General features: G+C 41.6%; 1 protein-coding gene across 2 annotated transcripts in view; it reads left to right on the top strand.

The window, feature by feature from the left end:
- CLDN10 (claudin 10) overlaps positions 1 to 23850 on the top strand; it is a 111548-nt gene extending 87698 nt beyond the window's left edge. Inside the window, exons 1-5 of one of the 2 annotated variants that reach the window (XM_046664974.1) lie at positions 3788 to 4342; positions 8950 to 9111; positions 9200 to 9281; positions 22689 to 22796; positions 23508 to 23850. In XM_046664974.1, coding sequence (XP_046520930.1) covers positions 4123 to 4342; positions 8950 to 9111; positions 9200 to 9281; positions 22689 to 22796; positions 23508 to 23631 — 696 coding nt within the window. In that variant the 5' untranslated portion in view covers positions 3788 to 4122 and the 3' untranslated portion in view covers positions 23632 to 23850. Of the gene's footprint in view, positions 1 to 3787; positions 4343 to 8949; positions 9112 to 9199; positions 9282 to 22688; positions 22797 to 23507 lie in introns of those variants that run through there. The other variant, XM_046664975.1, reaches the window with a different exon arrangement.
- Positions 23851 to 24494: the final 644 nt, after the last annotated feature.

The raw sequence follows: 24494 nt of genomic DNA, 5'->3' as shown, positions 1-24494 counted from the left end.
AGCATGAGTATTCATTCCCGTAGCTACTCCTATCACTAGCTTTCATGTTAAGTAGATTACAAATATTGTAGAATTAGTGTAGAGTATTAAGATAAACTAAGAGTGTTAGGGAAAATGGAAGGAAGACAAACACAGATATTTTACTATCTCGGTATTGGCATTAATGTGTTTTTTAACATGATGTAACAATATTTGGCTCCTGGGCAGTTGTTTTTTTTAGTTAATACCGTATTTATCAGGAGTTCAGCTTCTTCCCACCTGATCAGCAGCACCCCACCTCCCTGGGATCTAGGAAGGAGCTAATGTACACTGAAACCAAATTTGATGCTTAGAAAATCCTTGAGCTGGTGAATGGCACACCTGTGTTGTTTGGCAGGCAAGTTGAATCTCAAGTAAAGAATTTCTGCAAATCTCCTGTTCAGTCAGCTAAACTGGTTTCACTGCTATTGAATAAGCCCGGGGTGAGAGAATCCTCTATTTTTCCTTAATAATCATAATGATGCCACAAAATAACTTCCAACGCTAATCTCAGTGGCTTACATGTCAAAAGTGGAAAGGTTCAGAATATATTTCAGGACATTAAACGTCTTCATGTCAAATTTATAGATAAATTAGTAGTTTTCATATTGGAAAAAAATCTACAGTTTTTTGTAAAGACCAAATTATTGTTAATTAAGATGTAACTTTGAATGATTTGGAGAAATAACTTTCTAGCTGTATTTCCTTTTATATTTAAATTAAGAATAGTTTGTTATGAATCGTTAAATAAAAATTTCAGGGAACTGAATCCTAAAGAAAATAAGGAAGCGTTTATCAGTTGAAAGGTACTCTGTAAATCGGCTTGCAGATTAACTGCAAAGGTTATTTGGGACTTTATAATCTGAAAGTGAAAGAGGCCGTTTATCCATTATTTCTTTTTAAAAAATCTTCTGTATAGGGTCCCTTTTCCTTTTCTGGTCATTCTTATGTTGGATTACTTGGTGATGGGTACTATACTTAGGTTTTTTCTGAGTAAACTGGTTTTCAAAAGCTTAAGATATAAGACCTTCTAAAATAAATGCTTGATTCATTACATAATATCCTTTAGGTATTAAAGAAAGGTAATGTTTTTCATCCTTTGATCAGGCATGTGTGGGCTCTAAAATGTAACTCTGTAACGTAAACATACAGTATGCCGGGGAAGCAAAAGAAAAGAGTTTTTAGGGTTGTCTAACCTCACAGAAGGGACAAAGGATTAAAGTAAAAGAAAGTTAATCAGTCCACAGGCATGACGACCCTAGTCTGTTTCAGCTGGCAGAGGAACTAATAGAGCTGCCAGCAGGTCTTAATTTATGGATGGCTTGTGGTATTTTCAACCCCTTTTAAGTTGTAATTGTGTGTCACAATCTCTATAGAAAAAGAATATTTTTTCAAAGTTTTCAACCAACGGATTAATATTCTTTCTGTCTATAATACACACCATCTGTTTTACTAAATTAACTGTTTGTACACATACACACGAATCTTAACTGGTCAGAGCTGTGGGCCCCAACCTGGCGGTACATTAGAAGCTTTGCTAAGATCCCTACCAGAGCCAGCCCAGAGATTCCGGCTTAAATGTTTGGTGATGCAGCAGAGAGAGACAGAGAGAACGAGTCTTTCTTGGAGTTCCAAGTTGGAATTCAGACTCTGATTCCTCTGGAAGCCATGTTGCAAGGGTGATCTGGGTTTATGGGTTTTTTAAGTACAATAGGTAGCGCTACATTATCTGTTAAATAAACTTTTGGGAACGGGTCTAAAATACCAAACCGTTCTTCATAGTTCTTTCTGTAAACCAAACAATGTACCTTTGGTTCCACACAATGAAATTTATAACCAACCTGTTGATACATTAGGAAGCTTGAGTCTTCAAGGTCATAATACTACACTTCTTTGTGTCAAAAGCAAGTCAAGATTTTGTCTTGTAAAAAAGAAGAAGAAAAGAAAGAACAATTTTAGTGAGCACCTACCATGAGGAAGACACAAGCAAACAAAGAGACTGCCAAGCACAGCCAGAAAATAAAGCACAAAACCAAAATTTGTGCAATTTTTAATTTTACGAAACTTCATAGTTTTGGTTCTTGACTTTTTGTCTTTTCTGAATAGTAAATTGGATCAGAAATAGGCAGATTGTTCAGAAAGGAATATGGCATAGAAATAAAAGTGGAAGTACGCCGGTGGGCAAGAAACCAGATGATAAAAGCACTTCAACTAAGGGAAATCATGCAAAAGAAGAGAGGACACCTTGTGGTCAATACTCCAAGGTGACTGATTTGAATAGCAGGGAGGATGAGAAGGATGATGTTAGGTAGGTGCTTCCCAAACTGTTTTTAAGTTTGCCCCATCAGAGAAGCCAACAGGACACACAGGATAAGGGGGGACCGAGAGTAGTACAGCAGTGTAACCATGTTTGCATCCCACCGGGCAAACCGTCTTCACCCTATTCCCATTTGAACAAGCCACGAGATGGCCAAGCACACACAAACTTGCCTCCCAAGGACTCTGATCTGCCCAAGAGTAGGACTTAATCTGTGCTGTCTCCACGCAGACAGGCATTTGGGTGGAAGTTCAAGAGAGACAGAATTGGGCTCAATATAAAGAAGAACTTGCTAAAAATTCTAAAACCAACACCAGAACAGACGCCTTGTCACGCGCTGAACTCATGGCCCTTAAGTTTAGAGCATGAACTGCATATTATCTCTAGAAATGGACAGGATAATTGTGTTGCGTGTGCATCGTGTCCTAATGGTCTCCAAGTGTCTATCTAAATCTCAGTTTTGAGGATTCTGTAGTCCAATCTCCTCTTTTCTCCATAGACATCTAATCACCTCTGATTTCATTCTGTACCCATTTGACTAAAAAAAGAAAAGTGACAACGAGGAATTCAGAAATTCTCCACAATGAACCAAAATGTCCCTGCATAAAGATTGTGAGACAGAGGGTTAGCAACTAGCTTTATTGTAGCGGACTGACTTCTAGGTTTTAGACCTTTGGTTACTTTTGGCAAGAAGTGAATCCTGAAAGCTCATAGAACAGTAAGAACTTTAAATGGATAAGTAATAAGCCCATAATAAAGCTAGTGTCTTTGTTCTCTCATTTATGCCCAGATTTGTAACCCCAGGAGCCAAAAGTACACTCTGATCTTTATGTTTACCTTGAGACAGCAGTGAAGGAATGAATAAGTTTATTCTTCAATTAGGGAAAAGGTGGAGGTGGTAAAAAAAAAAGTAAAACAAGACACAGAGCAGTTTCCACTGTGACAGAACCATCAGTTCATGGAATAGCCTCACAGACCTGGGAGACAGGAAAAATGTCTCAAATGCGTGTCCTATGCACTTACGTACGTTAGTACCAGCAGGCCAGCACTGTGGCTGGAAGGTTCAAGACCGAGCTTGTAATGAAGCCTCCGATGGAGCCGGTGCGCTCCATATGCTGCTGTCTTGAATCTAGGCCTGTGCCGCGCACCTCTTCACGATGACTTTCCCAATACCACGGGGCCAAAAACAACTGCAGAATTTTAGGGCAAGGCGGATTTCCCAGCACAGAACTGCAGTGGTCCCTCCTTGACAAGCCGAACGGGGTCACCCAAAGGAGCGTGTCACGAAAACCTTTAGAATTCAGCAAGGCGAGAGCTGCGTTACCAGGCCGTGTCCTTCCAGGGCACACAAAAGGCTTTTTCTGCTCTGCTTTTACAAGGTCCAGTGGAAGCCAAGCTATGTGCCATGGGTAGGGCTGGGGAGGGGTGGGGGTGGGGGGGGCGCAGCAGGTTGTCCATATCCAGCTGCCAGTCTGTCCAACAGGACAGCCACCCTCCGCGGGCACTCGGCCCTCGGGATGCGGGGGCGGGGAGAGCGCGAGCCCGCAGTCCTCCCGACCGCGGGCGCCGGACCAGCTGGGTGGAGAGAACCGAGGCGGCGACCGTGACCGCGCCCGCGAGCCTTCTCTGCCCCAAGGGCGCGTGCTCGGTGGTCCCCTTCCCGGCACGGACTGGCGGTCGGGCGGGACGGGGCGGGGCCGGGGGCGGGGCGGGGCCGCGGGGCCCGGCGCGCGGGGGTCGCGGCGCCGAGTGGGAGTGCGAGCGTGAGCGCGGCTGCAGCCGGCGGCATGGCGAGCGCGGCTTTGGAGATCATCGCCTTCTTGGTCTCCATCTCGGGCTGGGTGCTGGTGTCCTCCACGCTGCCCACCGACTACTGGAAGGTGTCCACCATCGACGGCACGGTCATCACCACCGCCACCTATTGGGCTAACCTGTGGAAGACGTGCGTTACCGACTCCACCGGCGTCTCCAACTGCAAGGACTTCCCCTCCATGCTGGCGCTGGACGGTCTGCATCCTCTCGGCCCCCGCTCTCGGCCCTCGTTCTCCCCGGCCAGCCGGCGGGGGCGCGCGCTCGGGCACACCACCCTCGGCGGGACCCCCGGGCCGCACTCCTCCGAGGCCCGGCCTCGCTCTCTCTCCAGGGCCGGAGGAAGCCAGGGCTACCCGGTGCCCGTAGCTCCCGGACGTCTGTCCCGCGGGAGCACCTGTCCGAGCCCGGGGCCCCGGGGGGTGGGGGACACGCAGGCAGGCAGGCCTGGGTCGGGTGGGTGACTCTCGGGCGTCGAGAGTGAAGGGAAGCGGCTTTGCCGTCCTCAGAGTCGAGGGCACGGCTGGGGGACCCCAGTTCCTGGGGGCCTGTTAGGACACGGAGTCGCGCAGGGGGCGCTTGTCTCCCCCACCCAGCGCTCTCCGGAAGAGCTGGATTCTGATAAAGTACAACTGACTTGTCACAGCGTAATCTGCTTGTTCTCAATTCCCCGTAGCCAGTTCGTTACTTCTTTTAAAAGTGGGCAGGAGGAAAGGAAACATATTGCAGGGTGTGCTTTATTGTTCCCCCAAGAACGCTTACAAATGTGTCTGCCTCGGCTTTAACGCTTCCTCCAAGTTTTAGGAGAATAAATGGTCCCTGCCTGTGCCGCAGAGGGTAGAGAGTGCTGGCCAGCGAGAGTCCCGTGCGGGAGCCTGACAAGTTCTGGGTCCGTGCCTCCCTTGTCTGCGCTCCAGTCTCCCTCGTGGTGTTCTTTTGTGCGTTGTGTTCTACGTTGTTCTTGTTGATTAGGCTTTATATTGCGTTGTGTTATAGCAACAGGTGGATGTTCATTGACTCTGCCTCTAGTTTAAGAGAATAGTAGATGTCAACCCTGCCACAATGATTGCTGAGGTTCTAGGCTCCTTTCTTCCAGGATTTTAGAGCACGTGACTAGATGGATGCTGGCAGAAACTTAAGGAGAGTCATTTACATCATTTCTCGATTTGAGGTGTTTTCTTTCTCTTACTGAACTGCAAGTTTTTATTTGCATAGCCGAGTAAATAAAAGACAAGATTTAATTTCCCTAAGATGATGCTTGCCACGAAAAACGAACGGTTCCTCAACGTGGTATTTGATGGAACCTCTATAAGGGAATACATGTCTGGGTTTAGATGGGTGATACCCAGGTCTGTGTCCTGTTGTGTAAAATAAGTAGTTGGGTCGCTGTTGGTTCCCTAGAATTACTGTTCAATTTCCTGTGCTGTGCGGAGCACACATCCAGGTAGATGCTTTGAACAGGCCTGTTCTTGTTTCTGTGGTTTTCATTCAGGAATATGGGATTGACAGTTAGTGTCCTAAGCGCGTTCTTTTGTTGTAACTGTATTGTTGCCTGAGACAGCATGCCAGATAGCTACACTTCCTTCTGTAGGACAGTTGGGGGACAAAGGAGAAGAGCAAGAAATCAACGCACCGTGAAGAGCATTGGGTTTTGAGTGTAAATAGAAGCCAGGAGGTAAATAAAAGAACCAGAGCTGAAATTCACAGTGTATGCCTGCCCTGCACCACTCTTCTTTCAAAGGATTTGCAAAAAGTATGCAAAACTACTAGCATAAGAAAAGCACTTTTCCTCTTCCAATTCAGCAGCTAGCACTTGTGCTACAAGCGAATTGTCTCCACCAAGTGGATGTTTTCTTTCTAGCTGGTTTGAAATGGAAAATAAGGTACACATCATTCGGGAAACACAACTTTTAAGGGACACCGTGAAGGTTTCCTCCAACAGAATTCATTAAAGTCGCTGTATTTTACTAATTGGACATTTCACGGTTGAATGAGCTAATGATTTCTGTTTATTGCTAACCCCTGTTCTTTCCAAGCACCACTTGAACTTCCGCTGAGAATCATTTTCAGCCAGGTTGTTTTTAATACATGCCATCTATTTTTGTTAGTGGGAATGTTTGCCATTTCTTCCAAGAGAATTAACTATAAATTATACTTCAGAGAACTTCTAAGTAAATATGTTCATGCCTCAGCACTTTAATGTGTTAATGAGCTATTAACGGTGTCAGTAAATTAGGCCTGTCAAAAATAATGGCCTCCTTGACTAGGTTTTTACTACCACTTCACTTGATGGCGCTACTTATAAGTTTTGCCCTCCGGAACTGTTAAAAAGCAAGGTTGTACCGGTCTACTTTGCAAAAGATAAACTCTGGAAGAGTTTGTTGGAAGTCCCTTAAGGCCTAAGTATGAGGATGTTTTAAGGAGTGATAGCCCCTAATTTACAAACCTCAGGCTTACCAACAATTAGATTCCATTTGCGGGTGGCAGGGGAGTTTATTCCAGGAACCCCAATCCCTGCTCTTTGCTCCCTGTTTCAGAAAACCTAGCCAGTGACTGTGCTGGTAAGATGCCTTCTTTTGTGCATGTGACAAGTTAGCAAGTTACTGCTATTTTTCTCATGTCAGAGAGAGGTGCCTTCTTCTCCAAGTCAGGGTTCTGGGGGGTACTGCAGAGGGACCTAACTGCATCAGAACCTGCTCTGTCCATCTCTCCTCTCGGACCTGTGCCCAGAGACGGGTCCTGCTGCCAGGACGAGGGCTGAGACGGGAGAACGGGGTGAGAAACTCAGAAAAAACGTTACGAGTAGTGGTTAAATAAAGTTTAAAGACTACTGTTATTTTCCCAGGAATGTTAAGGATTGAATGCGTCGGCTTGGGATTCTCACCACTGTGAACCATCTGGGAAAATGCATTCCGTGTTCTAAATGATCGGGTTGTAGGATTTAACCTTTTTCCAGGCTCTTGCATTATCTATCCATAAAACCTATAAGATTACTAAAGTAAATGCAAATTATGGGGCATGATAAGGTTTCCTAAGATAGTTTCTTTTTACACTTATATTATAGAGGTATCATCACACAAACTGCTTTGCCTGCTTAGTGATTACAGTCAGAGTCAGCTAAAACACCTCAAAACCAAAGATTAAGATAAATCTCAAAAAATGATGAAACCACACTGTCCCAGTAGCTTTGCTGGGAAATGATGAGCCAGTTGTGGTTGTCCTGGTAGACTGTCTCTAATCTTGCAAGGAACTAACAGGCTCGTCTCTCTGTCTGTGCTTCTGCCTGCTCCCTGGGTTCTGGCTGGGCGACTTGAGGGTTGAAATTTAGAAGAGACCCGAGTCAGTATTTGGCAGCAGACACCCAGATAGCCCTGCAGCGTGATTACTGCTACCAAAATAAGCCTCTATTATCCTGTTTTGCTAAAAATAAATTTCTCATGTTTTTGGTAGCTTCGCCATCAGTGGAATTCCTTTCTGTCTGGAAATAGTTCACACTATAAAGTGGAAGAACATTGTCATAGCAGTCTGTGTTTGTAGGGGTGCAAATTTGTTACAATTAAACAGAGCATCATCTGTGTACTCTTCCGAATGGATCTGAGAAGTAGAGTTAAACCTTAAAGGTTCATTCTTTCCCAAAGAAATGTGGACTGGAGGATACTTGCCAGCATTATTTCCTGAATTTATGATTATCCTAGTCTTAGAATTATTTATCTTAGGCTTTGCCTGAATACTAATAATAAATGACTTGCTATATCTTGGCATTTATGAGTTTTTTCAAATTAAAACGTTTAATCCTAAATGTAAATTTGATGTGCATATATGTTCGTTTGCTTAACAAGTATTTAGTTACACCTAGTATGTACCATCACTATTTCAGATTGAAATAGGGCATCGTTTCAGGCCAAAATGAAAATCACCTTATGTGGTAAAAGTTTGTTTGTTTAAATCCTATTGATTAAAATTTGTTAGAGTCTGGACAAAAGTGTCTGAAGTTTACCATCACCCTGGCTGTGCAAATAAAAATTATGACTAAGGAAATGAATGGTACAGGAGGAATGATCAAACAAACCAACCGAACAGGCTTTTAGGGTACTTTGAAAGCTTCTGTTTATATGCAAACAGATTTAAATTAATTTCATAATTATAAAAATTCTTCTAATTATAAAAATTCCACTACCAATGCTTTTTAAAGCCCAATTTTATTATTTGTGCCCTGAAAACAATAAAATGTCATTAAAGTACTGCTTGATAAAGACTCCTCATGGTTCATGATGATATTCCAGTTGGTCTCAGCTTTCACTAATATCAGGTTTGATTCTTTGGGAGGCCTTGCTGCCCAATTATAAATTTTATAATGTCAAAACCATTAAAACATCTATTTAAAAGTTCTCAAGTGCAAAGAAGTAAGAGGATTGTGAGAGTGGCAGAGGATGTTTCTCACTGTAAAAGACAGTGTTGCATGGGTTTTGTAGTCAGATCTGGATGAAATCCATTTTTCCCTCCTATTGACTCATCTCTGGCATATTATATAACCTGTGTGTGTCTCAGTTTCCTCATCTGTGAGTATGGGAATAATTACACTCAGAGATCTATCTTGAAGATTGTGCATACACCAAACTTAAAAGTGTATGGCATACCACAGGCTCTCCATATAGATGAACTTTCTTGCCTTACCTTGTGTTTTAACCACTATGGTTATTTCTTCAGAAAACAGAACAGTCATTCAGAAGGACAGTGGAAAATGAGGATTTCTCCCTGGACAGCCACATATTTTATTTTGATGTCAATGACTTCTGTAATTGCAGGTTATATCCAGGCATGTAGAGGACTTATGATTGCCGCTGTCAGCCTGGGCTTTTTTGGTTCCATATTTGCCCTCTTTGGAATGAAGTGCACCAAAGTCGGAGGCTCAGATAAAGCCAAAGCAAAAATGGCTTGTTTGGCTGGGATCGTATTCATACTGTCAGGTAAATAGTAACTTTCTTCCAAACAAGATGCTTCACCATGTTCATGAAATAACACTAACCATAGTACTTTCCCTCTGATACTTCTTAGGGCTGTGCTCAATGACAGGTTGTTCACTGTATGCAAACAAAATCACAACGGAATTCTTTGATCCGCTCTTTATTGAACAAAAGTAAGTACTCTCCTCAGTCTGTGTGTTTCTAGCTCGCAGGAAATATATATACATATTCTAAATTAAGATACATAAGTTTCTTATGTGGCTTATGAAAGTGAGACATACTGATAAATGGTATTTTATGACATCACTCGAGTAAACATTTTATGTGCTACTTTGGCAAAAGATGCATTTAATTACTGCATTTGTGTTACATAGTCTCTTGTCTCTAAATAGCTCAAGGCAAAGGATTTAGAACTCTAAACTTCATCTGAAGTTTACTACAAATTGAAGTCAAGAGGAGGAAAAGTGGAAGAGAGGCGTAAGATGGGGAGGAAGGAGTGATGGAGTGTGACAATAGAAAATTAAAAGCTTACCTTGATGGTTGTCCATCCAAAACAATATTTGCCGGATGCTAGTCTCTGGGCTGATTTTATGAATTAGTCTTTTAAATTTGCTCTGTTAACTACGGCCTTCACAAGCTCCCCCCAGTAAACCTTTATAAAGAAACTGTACATGATGTAGGATTTTTAAAAAATGCTCTAGGAGTGGTGCAGATGCCCACATGTGACCGGTCTCGGCTGCAGGTGAATGCTTTGGCATTTACACATCAGTTTGTTTGTTGTTGCTGTTTTTTAACTATGTGCTATTGCTTTTTATAGTTTCTCCAGGCTTTTTTTTTGCATTTGGAAAACCCCAGGAATATCAAACTAGAAATAATAATATATCAAATATTTTGCCTTCCCTGAGAATATACCCACATACCTCTGTAGAAGGCCACATGTGTATGCATGTGTATTGTTGTCAACCGGGCTGGTGATTTTCTTTCAGTTTTCAGATCAAATGTTATAGGAGTTTTTAAAAGTCCTTACTAAAATAGCAGGTCAGGTGTGCATTATTTTTTTCCAGTGGATTTAAGAATCTTCAGGAAATTGATTTTCTAGTTTTGTCTTTAGTATCTTTTGTGCGTAAATAGTAAATGCTTATATAACAAAATATAATGAAAATAATCAGTAGCACATGTTGAGTCCCTACTATGTACCAACCAGAGCACAGCAAATATTGTTTTATTTTATAGTTTATTTTATTCTTACAACAGCCTTATGAAGGAGGTTCTCTTGGTACTACCTTTTTTAAAGTTGAGGAAAGAGGTCAAGTAAACTGCCCAAAGGAATTTGAACTAAACTAGCAGGCTGAGTGAACTAGGATTCACACCAGGCACACGTGCTCTAAAAGGCGTGATTCCTAATGTTCTGTTTCACAACTTTTGTGACAGTATACTATGTATATTTTTCATCAAGGGAGTTTCTTTTGTACGTTTCAAAAAACTGTTTAAAATTGTATTAAATGGAAAACAAAAATGACTGTTTTAGACCCCAATGTAACTTTTACTCCCTTGTGAATGTTAAAAAAATGTGTTCTGATTTATGAATTTTCTCCTAACTGGTTTTTGGTAATGAGATTTGCACAGGTGTAGATGACACCAAAAAGGGAGATGAAAACTGAGACTATGCTCCTGAAGAGTAGAAACATTTTATTGATACTTAAATGTAGTATCATTTTTTATTTCAATATTATATTTAAATGATACATTTTTATTTCAGGCTTCAGTATCATAAATATACAACGAAGCTGTATTTCTCATGGTTTATTTTATTAAAGACATTGCTGACTTTTCTGTATTGTCTTTTCTACATCACCGTTTTTATTTTCCTGACCATTACTAAGGATGTCTTTGTCGGAATCTTAACAGTCATTGTCATCTTTCCTCAAAAGATCCAGGCTAATTTATGTGGGCATAGTAACTTAACCCTGTTCTTTGTGTGATTTTTTTCTGTGCTTGCTGTATGCTCGGTCGCCTAATTCAGTTTAGTATGATTGGAATTTCTTATTCCCCTTTCAGATTTTGGTTAAGCTCCGTTCGATAATGACGGACTCTGAGAGGTGTTCCTCTTTTCCGCATTCCTGGTGCTGTGTTGAACTATTCCACGCCCACTAATAGCCTCCCAGCTTTCCTCTATCTATGCCTGCTCTCTCTCTCTGTGTCTCTATTCTCATCTGTAAAATCAGGATAATTATAGTGCCCCTCTCCTAGTGTTGCTGTGAGAATTAAGACTGTGTGTATATATGCTTAGCACTCATTAGAAAAGAGCAAACACCTTGTATAAGCTATTACTGTATTGTATTAGCTATTATTAAGATTGCTTTTTAATTGGGTGTAGTATTTAAGATGTGGCTTATCTTTATAGATGTCTTTATTAGCCCTTTTCTGCGGTGACTTAAAAATATAACATCTGCAATTTAGCTTATTAAAAATATAGCTAGGGGTTATAAATAACAACATGGCTTACAAATTAGTAATATTTACAAATAATAGGCCCTTCACACTAAGGCCTTAAAGAAAATATAGACTTTATTTTTAAAAACCTGCATATTGAGAACATTTAGCTCCTTGAGATCGGAGCCCATTCACATCTGTATCCCCAGCAGTGCCCTGCACAAAGCAAGGCCCTCTATGACTTACATAAAATCCACTTGGATCAAGGAATTATCAAGTCCTGAGAACTGTAAATATGATCACATTCTAATTACCCACAATAGTAGAAAAGAGGTATGAAAATGATGTGATATATCTATAGGAATTCATAGACTTCATTTAAATAAAACTCCCTTCTGTGAAAACCAACAAATCGACTCACTTGACTTCATCTCTTTTCCCTTTATTGACACCTCTAGGTGAGGAGAAGGAGATGAAAATTAGGAAGATTAATAAGTTGCAAATTGGCTATCAACACAAAATAAACAGGTTTTGTGTGTTGTAAAATATCATCTTTAAAGCAAGATTTTGATTTGGCACATTCTAGGGGATAGCACTTCCTTAGCTGGCATTTCTAGACTTTAGTAATCGGTGCCTCTGATTCAGTGTGTACGTGAACTTAGAGGAATATCTCGGAGAATCAAAGCTAAAGGTGGGGCCAGCCCTAGCAGAGCTGGGACATGGAGGGCGCTGCCGTAGGAGGGTTCTGACTTTCTCTGGTGTCATCACTGACCTGCGTGAGAGTAAGTTCTTGAGGTCAGAAAACATCTATTTCATCTGTCTTATTTGCCCAGCACGGTGACTGGTAAGTGAAACTCTTATCTGTAGAGCTAGTCCTTTCAGGGTTAGCGGAAAAGCTTCCTGTTGTCTCAGCAGACTGAGGAAGCCCCCGAGAGGATGGAGATCGAAGCTCACTCTCCTCTTCCCATCCTTATCATAGGTTAATCTTCCCAAAGCTGGCTACTGCCAAGTAACGTCTCTCCCTCCAGCCTTAGAAGGCATGGCTGTGGCACAGGGACGCGTGTGTTGGGCCCTTGGGAAGGGCAGCAAGAGGTGGTTGCTTGCCACACTCTCTGGTTTAGATTTCTGGTGAGCAAATACTTGCTCTTCCACACCGAAGCCCTAAAATGCACTCAAAAGCGATTCATTCCTCAGAACCTGGTTTTGTTGCTACTGTTATTTTTCTTAAGAATTCTATACTGTATTAATTGAATCTTCTTTGTAGATTTCTAAGATATCCCTCTGTATGGCTCACCTTGGTTCCCTAAACTAGAAACACAGAACTAAGCTCATCCACAAAGTTCCTGCTACATTCCTACTATGTGCAGGGAACTCGGTAGGCGCCTTGTTGATGAGAAAAAAATGAGTGGCTTCCAGTGTTTGGTTGGAGTAAAGATTGTGGCAGTCACACTGCCAACAGTATGGCTCTGTGTTCGGTGACTGTTTATTTTGAAACCCTCCTTTTCCCAACACTTATCTGGGAAGATTTTTCTTCCAAGCTACAATCGTTTGACAGAATGGCAATCTTGAAAGAGTTTCATCTGGCTGTGGTTGTGTTCTGCCGTTTCCCTATTTTTTTTCTTTTGTTTTGCTTCCTTGCTTTCATTCAAGTTGAGGTTATGTTTTATGACTCCAGGACGGCTCCTGTAAAGCCTTGAAAACTATTTCTTAACTCTTCCCTTTGGGCTGTTTCAAACCAGCTTCCTCTTTTTTATTAAAACAGAACCTGCCAATCCAAAGAAAATCTACCCTCCTGCACGCTGATGCTAACAGACCCCCCTTGGTGTGATTCATCACCAGGGTGCTGAAATTTAATGACAGTACTCCCACCATTGCTTTGTTGTCCAAACCACTAACTTCCTGAATGTCTTGCTTTGTTTTCTTAAATAAACGGTTCCAACTAAGAATTGATTGACATAAAGAAACTTCTTTTTAAGTCATGCAAAGTTAGAGCGCTAAACCCATTGCCCTAATCGAGGAAACAGGACATTGTGATCTTAGACTTATTCTCTTTTAGTATAGGAGATTTATCAGTCATGTTTTGGCTCAGCTATTCTCATGTTTGGGGCTTATCATCCTCCAGGCTTTTCCATTTTCCGACTTTTTAAAACCATGGAGTTATTCATCTCTAGCACACTCTTCATTCTTGCAATATATTTATTTTCTACTTTAGGATTTAAGCTTTACTTAGGTAAAATCTTTTCACTATTGTGGCTATATAATAGTAAGAAATAAATAGCTGTCTCCTTTTTGATAAATTATCTCATTTTGTTATCAGTCAAGTTAAATGAACAATAGACAATTGAAGAAGCACATTTCTACATTACACACATTTTCCTGGGTGACGTTGAAAGGGATATTGATCTCGCTAAGTGACCTTGCCAAGATATTTAACTTCCATCTCCTGTCCTTATTATAATTTAATAAATTATGGATGTTTGTTTATTTAAGCTTACTCCATTCATGAGATTATTTGGAGAAGGAATCAGTGTTGGTTAACAGCTCATACATTGTTGGATAAGGGATTCCACAGAAGAGCCAAGTGTTAAGAACAAAGTGGACTTCATTGTTAATATTAAGAAGGCATTATTCTGTGACTTCACTTTGTTCAGTGGTAGCCCCGGCTGCCTCCGATCACCAGAACGGCTCTGAAGCTTTTGTTCCGCTGGCATGCCTGAAAAATCTACTTGGAAACCAAGTGTTTGGCAACTGTGTTTTGTTTTTACTGACCAGCGTGTGAAGTCACAATTCCTACCAGTTTGCCATGCTTTCTGTTGTCTCCGCTTTGACACTACCGCCTCCTTTCCTCTCCTTTTCCCATCTTGGCCAACCCCTGCTTATCCTGCAGGACTCGCATTCTGGGTGAGCTGCCCTCCTAGGTGCTCCTGTTGCAGCTTGTGGTTCTGTCATAATCCTGCTGGGCAGTTAGCACTTGCTTATTGATTTGTCTCCCAAACCAGACCAGGAGCATCTCCAAAAAGAGACCTGATTTTGGAATCTCTTGTAACTAGTCCCTGCTCCATGACATTTACAGCAGTGGTGTATGACTGTCTGTCTCTGTCTGCATCTCTCTTGGAGTGGAAAGACTGAGCCTGCTTGTGGAAATTTGGTTAAAGGAATGGGGAGAAGAGGCAGCATACATATATTGTTTAAGGGTGAGGACCCAGGATCCAGTAAACCTAACCCTGCCACTTGTCAGCTGTGTAACCTTGATGAAGTTACTTATTCTTTCTGTGTCCTGTGTTCCTCATCGGTAAGATAGAGATAATGGGGACTATAAGTTTGTTGTGAGGATTAAATGAGACAGTACGTTTCAACTGTTTAGAACTGTGTCTAGCACATAGTAAGCACTCAAGAAATGTTAGTTATTATTTTTCAGGGTACTGACTTTTAAGCAGAGTACGTTAATATAGTAGTTGATTACCTTATATGGTATATTAAGATTAGCCATAGAGAAATGTCTATCGAGATGTTGAAGGCCTAGTAGAAAGGATAAATGTAAGATGCTTGGCTCTCAAGTAGAAGGCAGGTTTGAAAGGGACCCAGTACGAAACCATGTAAAAGAAGCAAGGCCTGTGTAATTTCTTCTCTTTATTTCTGGGCACCTCGGTTACAGCAAGGTAAGAGATAGGCAACGGACTGAAACTGTCAAACGGATAGATACTCGAGACCCTTCTCGTGAGAACTCATCCTGCATGCACCTTCCCCAACACCTGCTTCGATTCTAAAATGTTTTCAGGTTGGCTGTTGAGGATTCTGGATAAAATGCAGGATACGCTTTTAATCGACCCAGGCTTTTTTGCTGCAGTCCATCTGTATATTTTTCCCTCATCACAAACAGATGAGCACACCCGCCTCCGCACACACAGATTCTTGACCTGTACTCAGCAGAGCTGGTCACCCTCTCAGGGATCTCAGGACAGCACTGGTTGTTTTAGGAATTTCCTATCTTGAAGCACAGCCCCCTCTGCAATGTCAGTTTATTCAGACTTCAAAGTTTGCGTGTAACATGTTATTGTGCCTACTTTGAGTTTTATGACTCATATTATTTCTCGCAGAAATCAAGGCCCAGTAAACTCCCAATTATCCACACAAATGGAGATCAATGGCATGGACATTGCTAAACAAAAGATTTGTGCTTGAGTTGAACTATGTGATTTTGGGGAGGTGAGATGTGCCTTTTAAGTGACAATTTACTTGGGGTAATATTATATTAAGTTATACTGTGGATGGTTTTTTAAATTTCCGTGAATAATTGGCAAGAATTAGATCTCCTATAAAGACGCTCGCTGTGCGCTTCACACAGGGTTAGAGAGGTTAAGAGGCAGGTTTTCGAGTTAGACCTCTGCTCTGCCCCGGCCCTAGCCATTGGTCCTCTGTAACCTTAGCGAAGATGCAGATGTCTCGCCTGGATAACAAAGAAGCACCTCCTCCTTCTGGATGTTAACGGGGTTGAAGAAAATAACACTTAGAAAGCCCCCACCACAGCGGCACGTGGGAGGTGATCCGTAAGTGTTACTTGTTATTAATAGTTACAGTTTGTAGTATTCTAAACTGTCCTAATGATAAATCATTGCCCACGGAAAGGTAAGGCATGCATGTCTGTTATCAACTAGCCACAGACAAGCAACTTAGAATTGGCACCAAAAAATTTTTGAGAATTCTCCATGAAGCTTCCATATATAAGTAGACACTTATTTAAATTATCTCTTTCTACTTTAGCCACCATTTGGCAGACCCGGGCCACTATTTTATAAGTCTCGTGGGAAACATTGGGTGAGAAATCCTTTGGGATCCTCCAGGCAGTGTGAGAGAGCCCTGAACTGATTCGAATTGCATAGATGGCCTCCTGGAGATAAACACGTCAGTGGGCACTAAACAGCCCACTTCTGGTAACTGAGACCCCAAAAATGTGGAGTATTTAGGGAAAATGTGTGTTTGAAGCTAATGCCCGTAGAATGGTTTTTAAATATAAAAATCCATTAAAAATCCATTAATGCAGCTCTACAGACCTCGGATTACATAAGCCTGTGAGTTGAGGAAAGTTTGCTTTAGATAGTAATCTTTACAAGAATGGCATACCAATGGAATTCATTTTTAAAATGTTAGCATTGATATTATATGGGTGTACTTTCTAAACTTTAAACTCTCCCCCCCCCCCCGCATATTCAGTTATTTTAAGGTAACTGGAATATTATTTTGGCTGATACCACTCTTGATTAAAATGAGGGGTAGGACAGTACGTTTAAAAAAACACTATCCTGGATGTCAAAAGACCTGGCGAGCGTAAAAGGATGAGTTTGTTTTCCCATTCGTTAAACAGTTTTTGTTTTGTCTTGGAGGAGTTGCATTTTCTCTTTTTCAAGTCCAGCATGCCCTGACTTTAATTACCACTCTCACCTCTTTCTGTGCTGGGTGAGAAGACAGCCTGAGGGAATTCACAGAACATTCCATACCCCAGAGGTCCTGAGCCGCTGAGAACATAATGAGCTGGGGAGAGAGAGAACTCACATCGTTCTGAAACGACAGCTAAAAATACATTGCATTGATTGTGAGGGGTTTTTTTGTTTGTTTGTTTGTTTTGTGAGGAAGATTGGCCCTGAACTAACATCTGTGCCAGTCTTCCTCTATTTTTTATGTTGGATGCTGCCACAGCATGGCTTGACGAGTGGTGCCAGGTCTGCGCCTGGGATCCGAACCCATGAACCCAGGGCCACTAAAACAGAGCATGCGAACTTAACCACTATGCCGCTGGGCCTGGCCCTGTATTTTTGTTTTTTTATATATTAATAAAATCTTTACTTAGCTAAGTTGTATATAACAGGGAAAAGGAGTAATGGTTAAGATCTTGGGGTTTGGAATCACAGTTATGTGTTTTAAATCCTACTTCTACCATTTACTTAGCTGAGATATGGGGAAAGTAATTTAATCTCCCTGAGCTTCAGTTTCCTCATTTGTAAAATGAGGATAGTAAGACATCTCTCTCAGGATTGTAATGGAGATTGAATATGATAACCTATGTAAAAAAATCTTAGCACGCACACACAGAAATGCTAGTACCATGAACCAACAGGAATAGTAGCTGTTGTTATCAGGGACATTTACTTGACCCATATCAATATGGATCTGGGAGAAGAGGTGATGTTTACTTTGCAAAAACATGCTCTTCTGACTCTATCATTAAGTTTCATTATGCTTTATATTTATTCGCTTAATGTCGGACTATCCCCACTAGCCTTTAAGATCCTTGAGAACAGAGCTCTGTCTCATTCACCCTGAAACCCATGACTGAGCACAGTGCCTGGCCTGTCTTTTCTGTGAGGGTGACCAGGGCAGGCTACACCAGCTCCCTGTGGATGGCAAGTCAAGTCATAACAGGGCTTTGGGTGCAAGGAAGACAAAAATGGGAGGTGAAAATGAGGTGTTCCTCAATCCATTCCCTCAGCATTTACTGTGAAGGTTACAGGACTGACATATGAGGTGAAGCATCAGAATCAGGCCACCAAAGGGGTTCAAGCCTTGTCTCTCTCAAGATGAAGTGAGAGGTGTGAGCCACAGCCTGGAGTCCCAGGCACAGGTGGATGAGAAGAACTTCACCCAGTAGTTCAGAGTACATTTTAATGCCTTAGATCCTTACGGTTCTTTTCAGGGAAGATTTTGGGTGATTAAATCTATTTTAATGTCTCTGTATAGAAGTACATTTTTCCCTATTATTTATTTACTAAATTTGCATTCAATTATTCAATTACATAAGTGAATTAAAGTCATACAGGCAGGGTTTTTTTTTGTTGTTTTTTATTATTTTATTGAGGTCATAATAGTTTATAACATTGTGAAATCTCCAGTGTACATTTTTGTCAGTCTCCATGTATATGTGCCCCTTTACCCCTTATTCCCACCCCCAACCCCCTTCCCCTCTGGTAACCACTAATCTGTTCTCTTTGTCCGTATGTTTGTCTTCCATATATGAATGAAATCATGCGGTGTTTGTCTTTCTTTGTCTGGCTTATTTTGCTTAACATAATACCCTCAAGGTCCGTCCATGTTGCGAATTGGACAATTTTGTCTTTTTTATGGCTGAGTTGTATTCTGTTGTATATATATATATATATATATATATCATATATTCTTTATCCATTCATCAGTTGATGGGCACTTGGGTTGCTTCTACATCTTGGCTATTGTGAGTAATACTGCAGTGAACATAGGGATGCATAAGTCTCTTTGAATTATTGATTTCAAGTTCTTTGGCTAAATACCCAGTCATAGTATAGCTGGGTCATATGGTAGTTCTATTTTTAGTTTTTTGAGAAATTTCCATGCTATTTCTCATAGTGACTGCACCAGTTTGCATTCCCACCAGCAGTATCATGTAGGCAGCTTGTGATTAGTCTTACCAACTGAGAGAATGTCTGAGAGATGCTCCCAAAACAATGTTCTGATCTATAAACGAAGTTCTGTCCTCCACCTGATGATCATAGATCCATCTGGTGCTCAGCAGATTGACAGCCTTTCAGAATAATGAAGAAATGTTGGTGATTGTGACAGCTCCATAAAGAGGCCACGCCCTGAGTGGGAAAGCTGGTCTGGGTCCAGAAGGGTGTTGTAAACAGAAGAAAGACTTGCAACAGATCATCTGAAATTTGGATAATCTTCTGAGGTGTTGAAGTCAGCTTCTTAGCATTGCCAAAAATGAAGAAAGACTTCTAGGCAGAGATGAAGTTTCCCAATCAGGAGGTGTGCCTTGGAACAAATCTGGGTGGATATTGCATTGCTCCCTCTCAATCCTGTCTCTCAGTAATACACGTCCGTTTTTTGCCAGATCACGCACACTGATCGGTGTGTGTTCAAGTTGCTGTGGAGTTAGTCTGCTATACGTGTCTTTCAACAGAATGAAGAAGTTGTTTCTGGAAGAGAAAGAATTAAGTCACAAAAGCCCTGACATCCAAATTGTTAAAAGTTATTGGTGTAGACGTGGAGTCTCTTAAAGACTTCAACCCTGAACCAGTACTATTTGTTAAATGTCTGTGTCTGACAGAATTCACAAGGAATTCAAATGGAAATGATATTTTCCTTGGAATAGAGTCTATATTTAGTGACTTAAAGAAAATTAAAATATATTTAGAACAGGAATAAGTGAACCAGTTTTTAATATAAGCCAAATTCATGATTCCTAAATCCCTTCAGAAAGTTTCAAGATGCTTAAATGAATATAAAGACATAATTCCCAACACTGGAGCTGCCTGGGTAATTTATCCTCATCTGTAACCACACTGTGCACGTGTGTTGTATGCTCCTTTAAACGAAACCCTAGTGCCAAGCTGTGGTTTGTGATTTCTATCACCTTCACCTCCAACTGACCACTATGAATTAGAGACTTATTTTTAATCAACCATGGTAGCTGGCACTGGCATCCTATTTTAGAAAGCTAAATATTTTAGGAAAAATCTCAGACTCAGTATTACTAAGAGTAATACTAAGGCACAGTTTCAGGAGAGAAGATAGCCTCAACACCAGGGGGAAAAACAGGAAGTGTCATGACCCTCCAAGTAGAATTCTTCAGTCTGCTCGTTCCTTTAGTTGTCTTCGCAGTAAAAGGATGACAATGGATGAATGTGAGGCCAGCTGACTGCACGACTTCCAGATGTTCTAAAGAGGTCAAGTGACGCGCACCCGCAACTTGGCAGGCTCTGTGTTTGTCCTATGTGCATAATCTCGTTCAAACACCATAAAAGCGGGCTGATTGTGGAAATCCAGGATATCCTTTTTAGATGTATAACATGGTATTTAATGAAGGTATCTTTTGTAAAGCTACCAGTGTAACACTCCTGATCTGGCCAGCTCTTTTCTCTTTCACCTGTGCACTTCTCTCTTCAGTCCTCTTTTGGGCTGTTTTTTGGTGCGGATGGAAGGTGTTTTTCCCCCCACTTACGCCAACCTTCTGTTTCTGCCATTGCCTCTGATGGGAGCAGCTGGGGAAGTTTCTCGATTCCCAGAGCCTAGTCAGCCCTGCAGTGCGGGATGAGGTGCTTGCTCCCAGTTGTTCTGTTGCAGTTATTCCTTGCTTCAGCTGTCATCCCGATTCCCCAGGAAATTTCCCAAGAGTGAGAAACAGGGGATTGCAGGGTTTATGTACTCTGTACAGCACCCATCCCAATTGCAAGTGCACGCCAGGAAATTGCCTTGCTGGCCAGATCTGAAAATAGGCGAGGGGACTATAAGTCCCTTATCTGTAAATGTTGCTTTCTGCTCCTGCTAGCTAGTGACTGGGGCCACGCAGTTACACTACCACTGCTGGGACTCAAACCACATCAGAAAGGCTGCCCATGCCCAGACCGGAGTTCAGACATAGTAACATAGTAACATGCATGTAGAAAGGATGAGGCAAAGCTCAGGACAGGCACAGGTGGCTCACAGCAGCCTCTGCCCCAGCGCCGTGTGGCCCTGATACCTAAGCAGGGCCCTGGCCCTGCACCTGGCAGAGGGGGGCAGGCCGGGGAGGGAGCCAACCTTGGCCCCTCTTTCCCTTTCTTACCCTCACCTCCTACTTTCCTCTCTTGGCTCCTCTGTGGATTCTGTATGATCAAACAGATCCTTCCCACTCCAACTTCATTATACAATGAAAAGCACCATTAGGGAGGGAATGGCATCCATCTGTTTTTGCCTCGCAATGGAGGTCTATGGGCCAAAAAAGTGAGAATCACTTATTTATTAAAAAAAAAACAAAACTATTCTTCAGGAAGATGCTAGGCAAGCATGAGAACGCATGGCCCCTGGGATTTTGGTATACGTTTCTCATCCCTTATTTGTTTCTCTGCTCACCTCCCCTGAAAGGGTTTCCTCTAGCCCTCCACTCTGATTTTGTTTTTTATTCTTAGCAGCATTACTTGTACCTTTGTATGCTGACCTCCCCAAGGCAGGGGCTGTCTTGTCTTTGCATCTGCTCCAGTCGTCAGCGTAGTAAGGTGGCCTGCCATCTAGGAGACGCTTACTAGCAATCTGTCACTAAATGAAGGTTATTTTTTATTGATCTGCCACTAGATTGTAGTGATAAGCAAGATGATGTTGTATCTGTGACTGACCTTTTATGGGCACTGCAGAGGAGGAAAAACAACTTTTTTCCCTCCACTCTCCTAGCTTCTCTGCTGGGACCCTGTAAATTAGACTGACAAAAGACAGATGAACAGGAGAAAAAGAGAGTTTATTAACATGTGCATCACACATACACATGGGAGTACCCAGTGATGAGTAACTCAGAGGGGTGGTTAGAACTGGGGCTCACATAGCATCTTAAGAGAAGGACAATAAATTTGTAGAGAAGTGACAAGACAAAGGAAAGGACTTTAGTTTCTAGGGTGGCAAATTGTGGGAAGGCAGATATATGGGGGAACGAATGGGACATAAAGCCTAGTTAGCAATGTAGATTCCTCTGGTGTCCTCTGTGGGCTGATTAGGGTCTAGAGTTGTCTCTGGTGATTAACGTCTGCCCTTCCTGGTAGAGAAGGGGACAGCTTTACAAGTTTATGTCCTGCTTTTAGGCAAATACGAGAGCTTTTCTTGTATCTGCTTTTCTCACTTGCCTTCAGCTCAAAAGCATCCTTCTGGCAAAGTGGCATGTTTGGAGTGGCATATTCTGCCGTCCTTCAGCACCTCCCACCATGATTTGCATACAGCAGGTGCTTAATAAACATTTACTGAATTAAACTAAAATGAAAGCAAAGGCAACCTTACTTTTTCTAACTGCAGCCTGCCTAAATAATTTACCCTTTGCAACAGAATAAATGGTTGGAAAGCTTTGTGAGCTTCAGGCAGAACTCAGAGGAAGGATGCTCCCTGACCCGGAGGCCCAGGCTTCAGCTGGCTTTGCTCTGACTTTGCCTGCAGGGATCCCTTCAGCTTCCTTTTAGGGAGATATAATCAAGCGATGGCTATAGAAATACTTTGAGAAAAGTTTAAAGCATTATATAGATACAAGGTGTTATTACTTCTGTACAAGCTCCAATAGCAAAAATTTAAATGAGCATTTAGTAAATGTTGGCTAGTAGTGTTAAATACTATTTACTCCCCAAATAAGTAAGCCATAATACTTGTGTAATACTTCCTCACAGGTATGAATTAGGAGCTGCTCTGTTCATTGGATGGGCGGGAGCCTCACTCTGCATAATTGGTGGTATCATATTTTGCTTTTCAATATCTGACAACAACAAAACACCCAGGTATGAAAAAGAGACAAAAATAACCCGTTAAAAAGTACAATACTATTCTAAGTAATGACATGTGGGACAAATTATAGATAGTTCATTTGGTTCTTAGAAACTTCAAAAACCCAGTATTGGGAAAGGTTAGGAATATGTAGTAAATATAATGTTAAATATAGTAAATATTATATTCAACAGAATAGTTAATTATAGCTAATTAAAAAACAGCTCATCATTCTTACATTCCAAAGCTATTTCTGTAAATAGAAATATGGGTCTAACTTCACGGGCATATTCTTCAGTTAGGCCTCATATAATTTTCACATGAGCAGAAACTGCTTCTGAAGGTCACTGTGGTCTCCTAGGTTCGAGGAAGATGAGTTTTAAAGGAGAATAATTGACAAATGAACAAGCCGTGTTTCTTCTGCAGACATTCTCTTTGTCACACCAACTGTTTAGAAATGACACTGAAGTATTTCTTGGGGCGAGAGTCACACCAACTGTTTAGAAATGACACTGAAGTATTTCTTGGGGCGAGAGTCACACCAATTGTTTAGAAATGACACTGAAGTATTTCTTGGGGCGAGAGAGAGGCAGGAAGAAAGCTACAAGTGATGAGGGAAAGACTTAAATTTAGCTATGACAGAAATAGGGGGAAAACAGTTTCTTCCCATTTTCGTTTGCCCTATGTATAAAATAGAATCTTCCAAACTGTGTTTTGCCTTTCAGAATGGGATACGCATACAATGGGGCCACATCTGTCATGTCTTCCCGGACAAAGTATCATGGCGGAGAAGGAGATTTTAAAACCACAAACCCTTCAAAACAGTTTGATAAAAATGCTTATGTCTGAAGAGAGCACCTGTACAAGCTGTGTCTTGAGTTTGTTATAAAAGTGAACTGTTCACAAAATGATCCCATCAAGGTCCTCCAATAATTAACACTCGAACTGTTTTTAAAAGATGAATTTGAAGAATTTGTTGATTGTATGGATGTAAATGTTCTTACAGTTATATACTAATCATTTTCTGTTGTGGCTTTCTGTAAAAAAATAAACAGGTTATTTACAGGATTTGTATATATTTTATACATTTATGGAACATGTATTTAGCACCAAAGTTTCAAGAAGTATTCATAAGATAGCCTTCTTAATCATTCAAACGTTGCAATCTTTGTCCCCATTCCTTATTTCTTCTCCTCCATATATTAAACAGGAGGTATATAAGGAGTGCTGTCTTGTAAACAGTATGGGGGCAATCTGAGACTATTCCTCAGAAGATGTTTGGGTTGAACGGACGTGTTACTGGCTGCACAGAATTGATTTCTAGTCTCTTACACCTGTCTGTCATAAGGGTAAATTCACCACGGCTCGAGGAAGGGCTAATGGGGCCAAGACGTTATTGCCCTTTATCTGGCACATCCATCTTCAATAACTACTTAGGCTTCTCTGATACAGAGAGCAGATTCTGGGGTGGAGCGTTAACGAGAGCCGAGCTAGAGACGTTGGTCATGGCTGACTTCGGAGCCAACGAAGGAAGTCCCGGAGCCCGCATGATACCTGCCTCACTCAGAGCCGGTGGGCCAAGTTCCAGTGTGGCTCTTCGGTCCTGTGTGTGGAACTGGGCAATGGAGAGACTTGCCATTTTTCAAGACATGTAAATTGCTCCAGTGACCTCTGAACAAAAAATGATTTATTCCTAGAGCCAGCTCTTTCAC

Source organism: Equus quagga, chromosome 6, assembly GCF_021613505.1.
Source record: "Equus quagga isolate Etosha38 chromosome 6, UCLA_HA_Equagga_1.0, whole genome shotgun sequence".
NCBI lineage: Eukaryota > Metazoa > Chordata > Mammalia > Perissodactyla > Equidae > Equus > Equus quagga.
The sequence above is the reverse complement of the archived record's forward strand: the minus strand, read 5'-3'. Positions and strand labels throughout refer to the sequence as shown.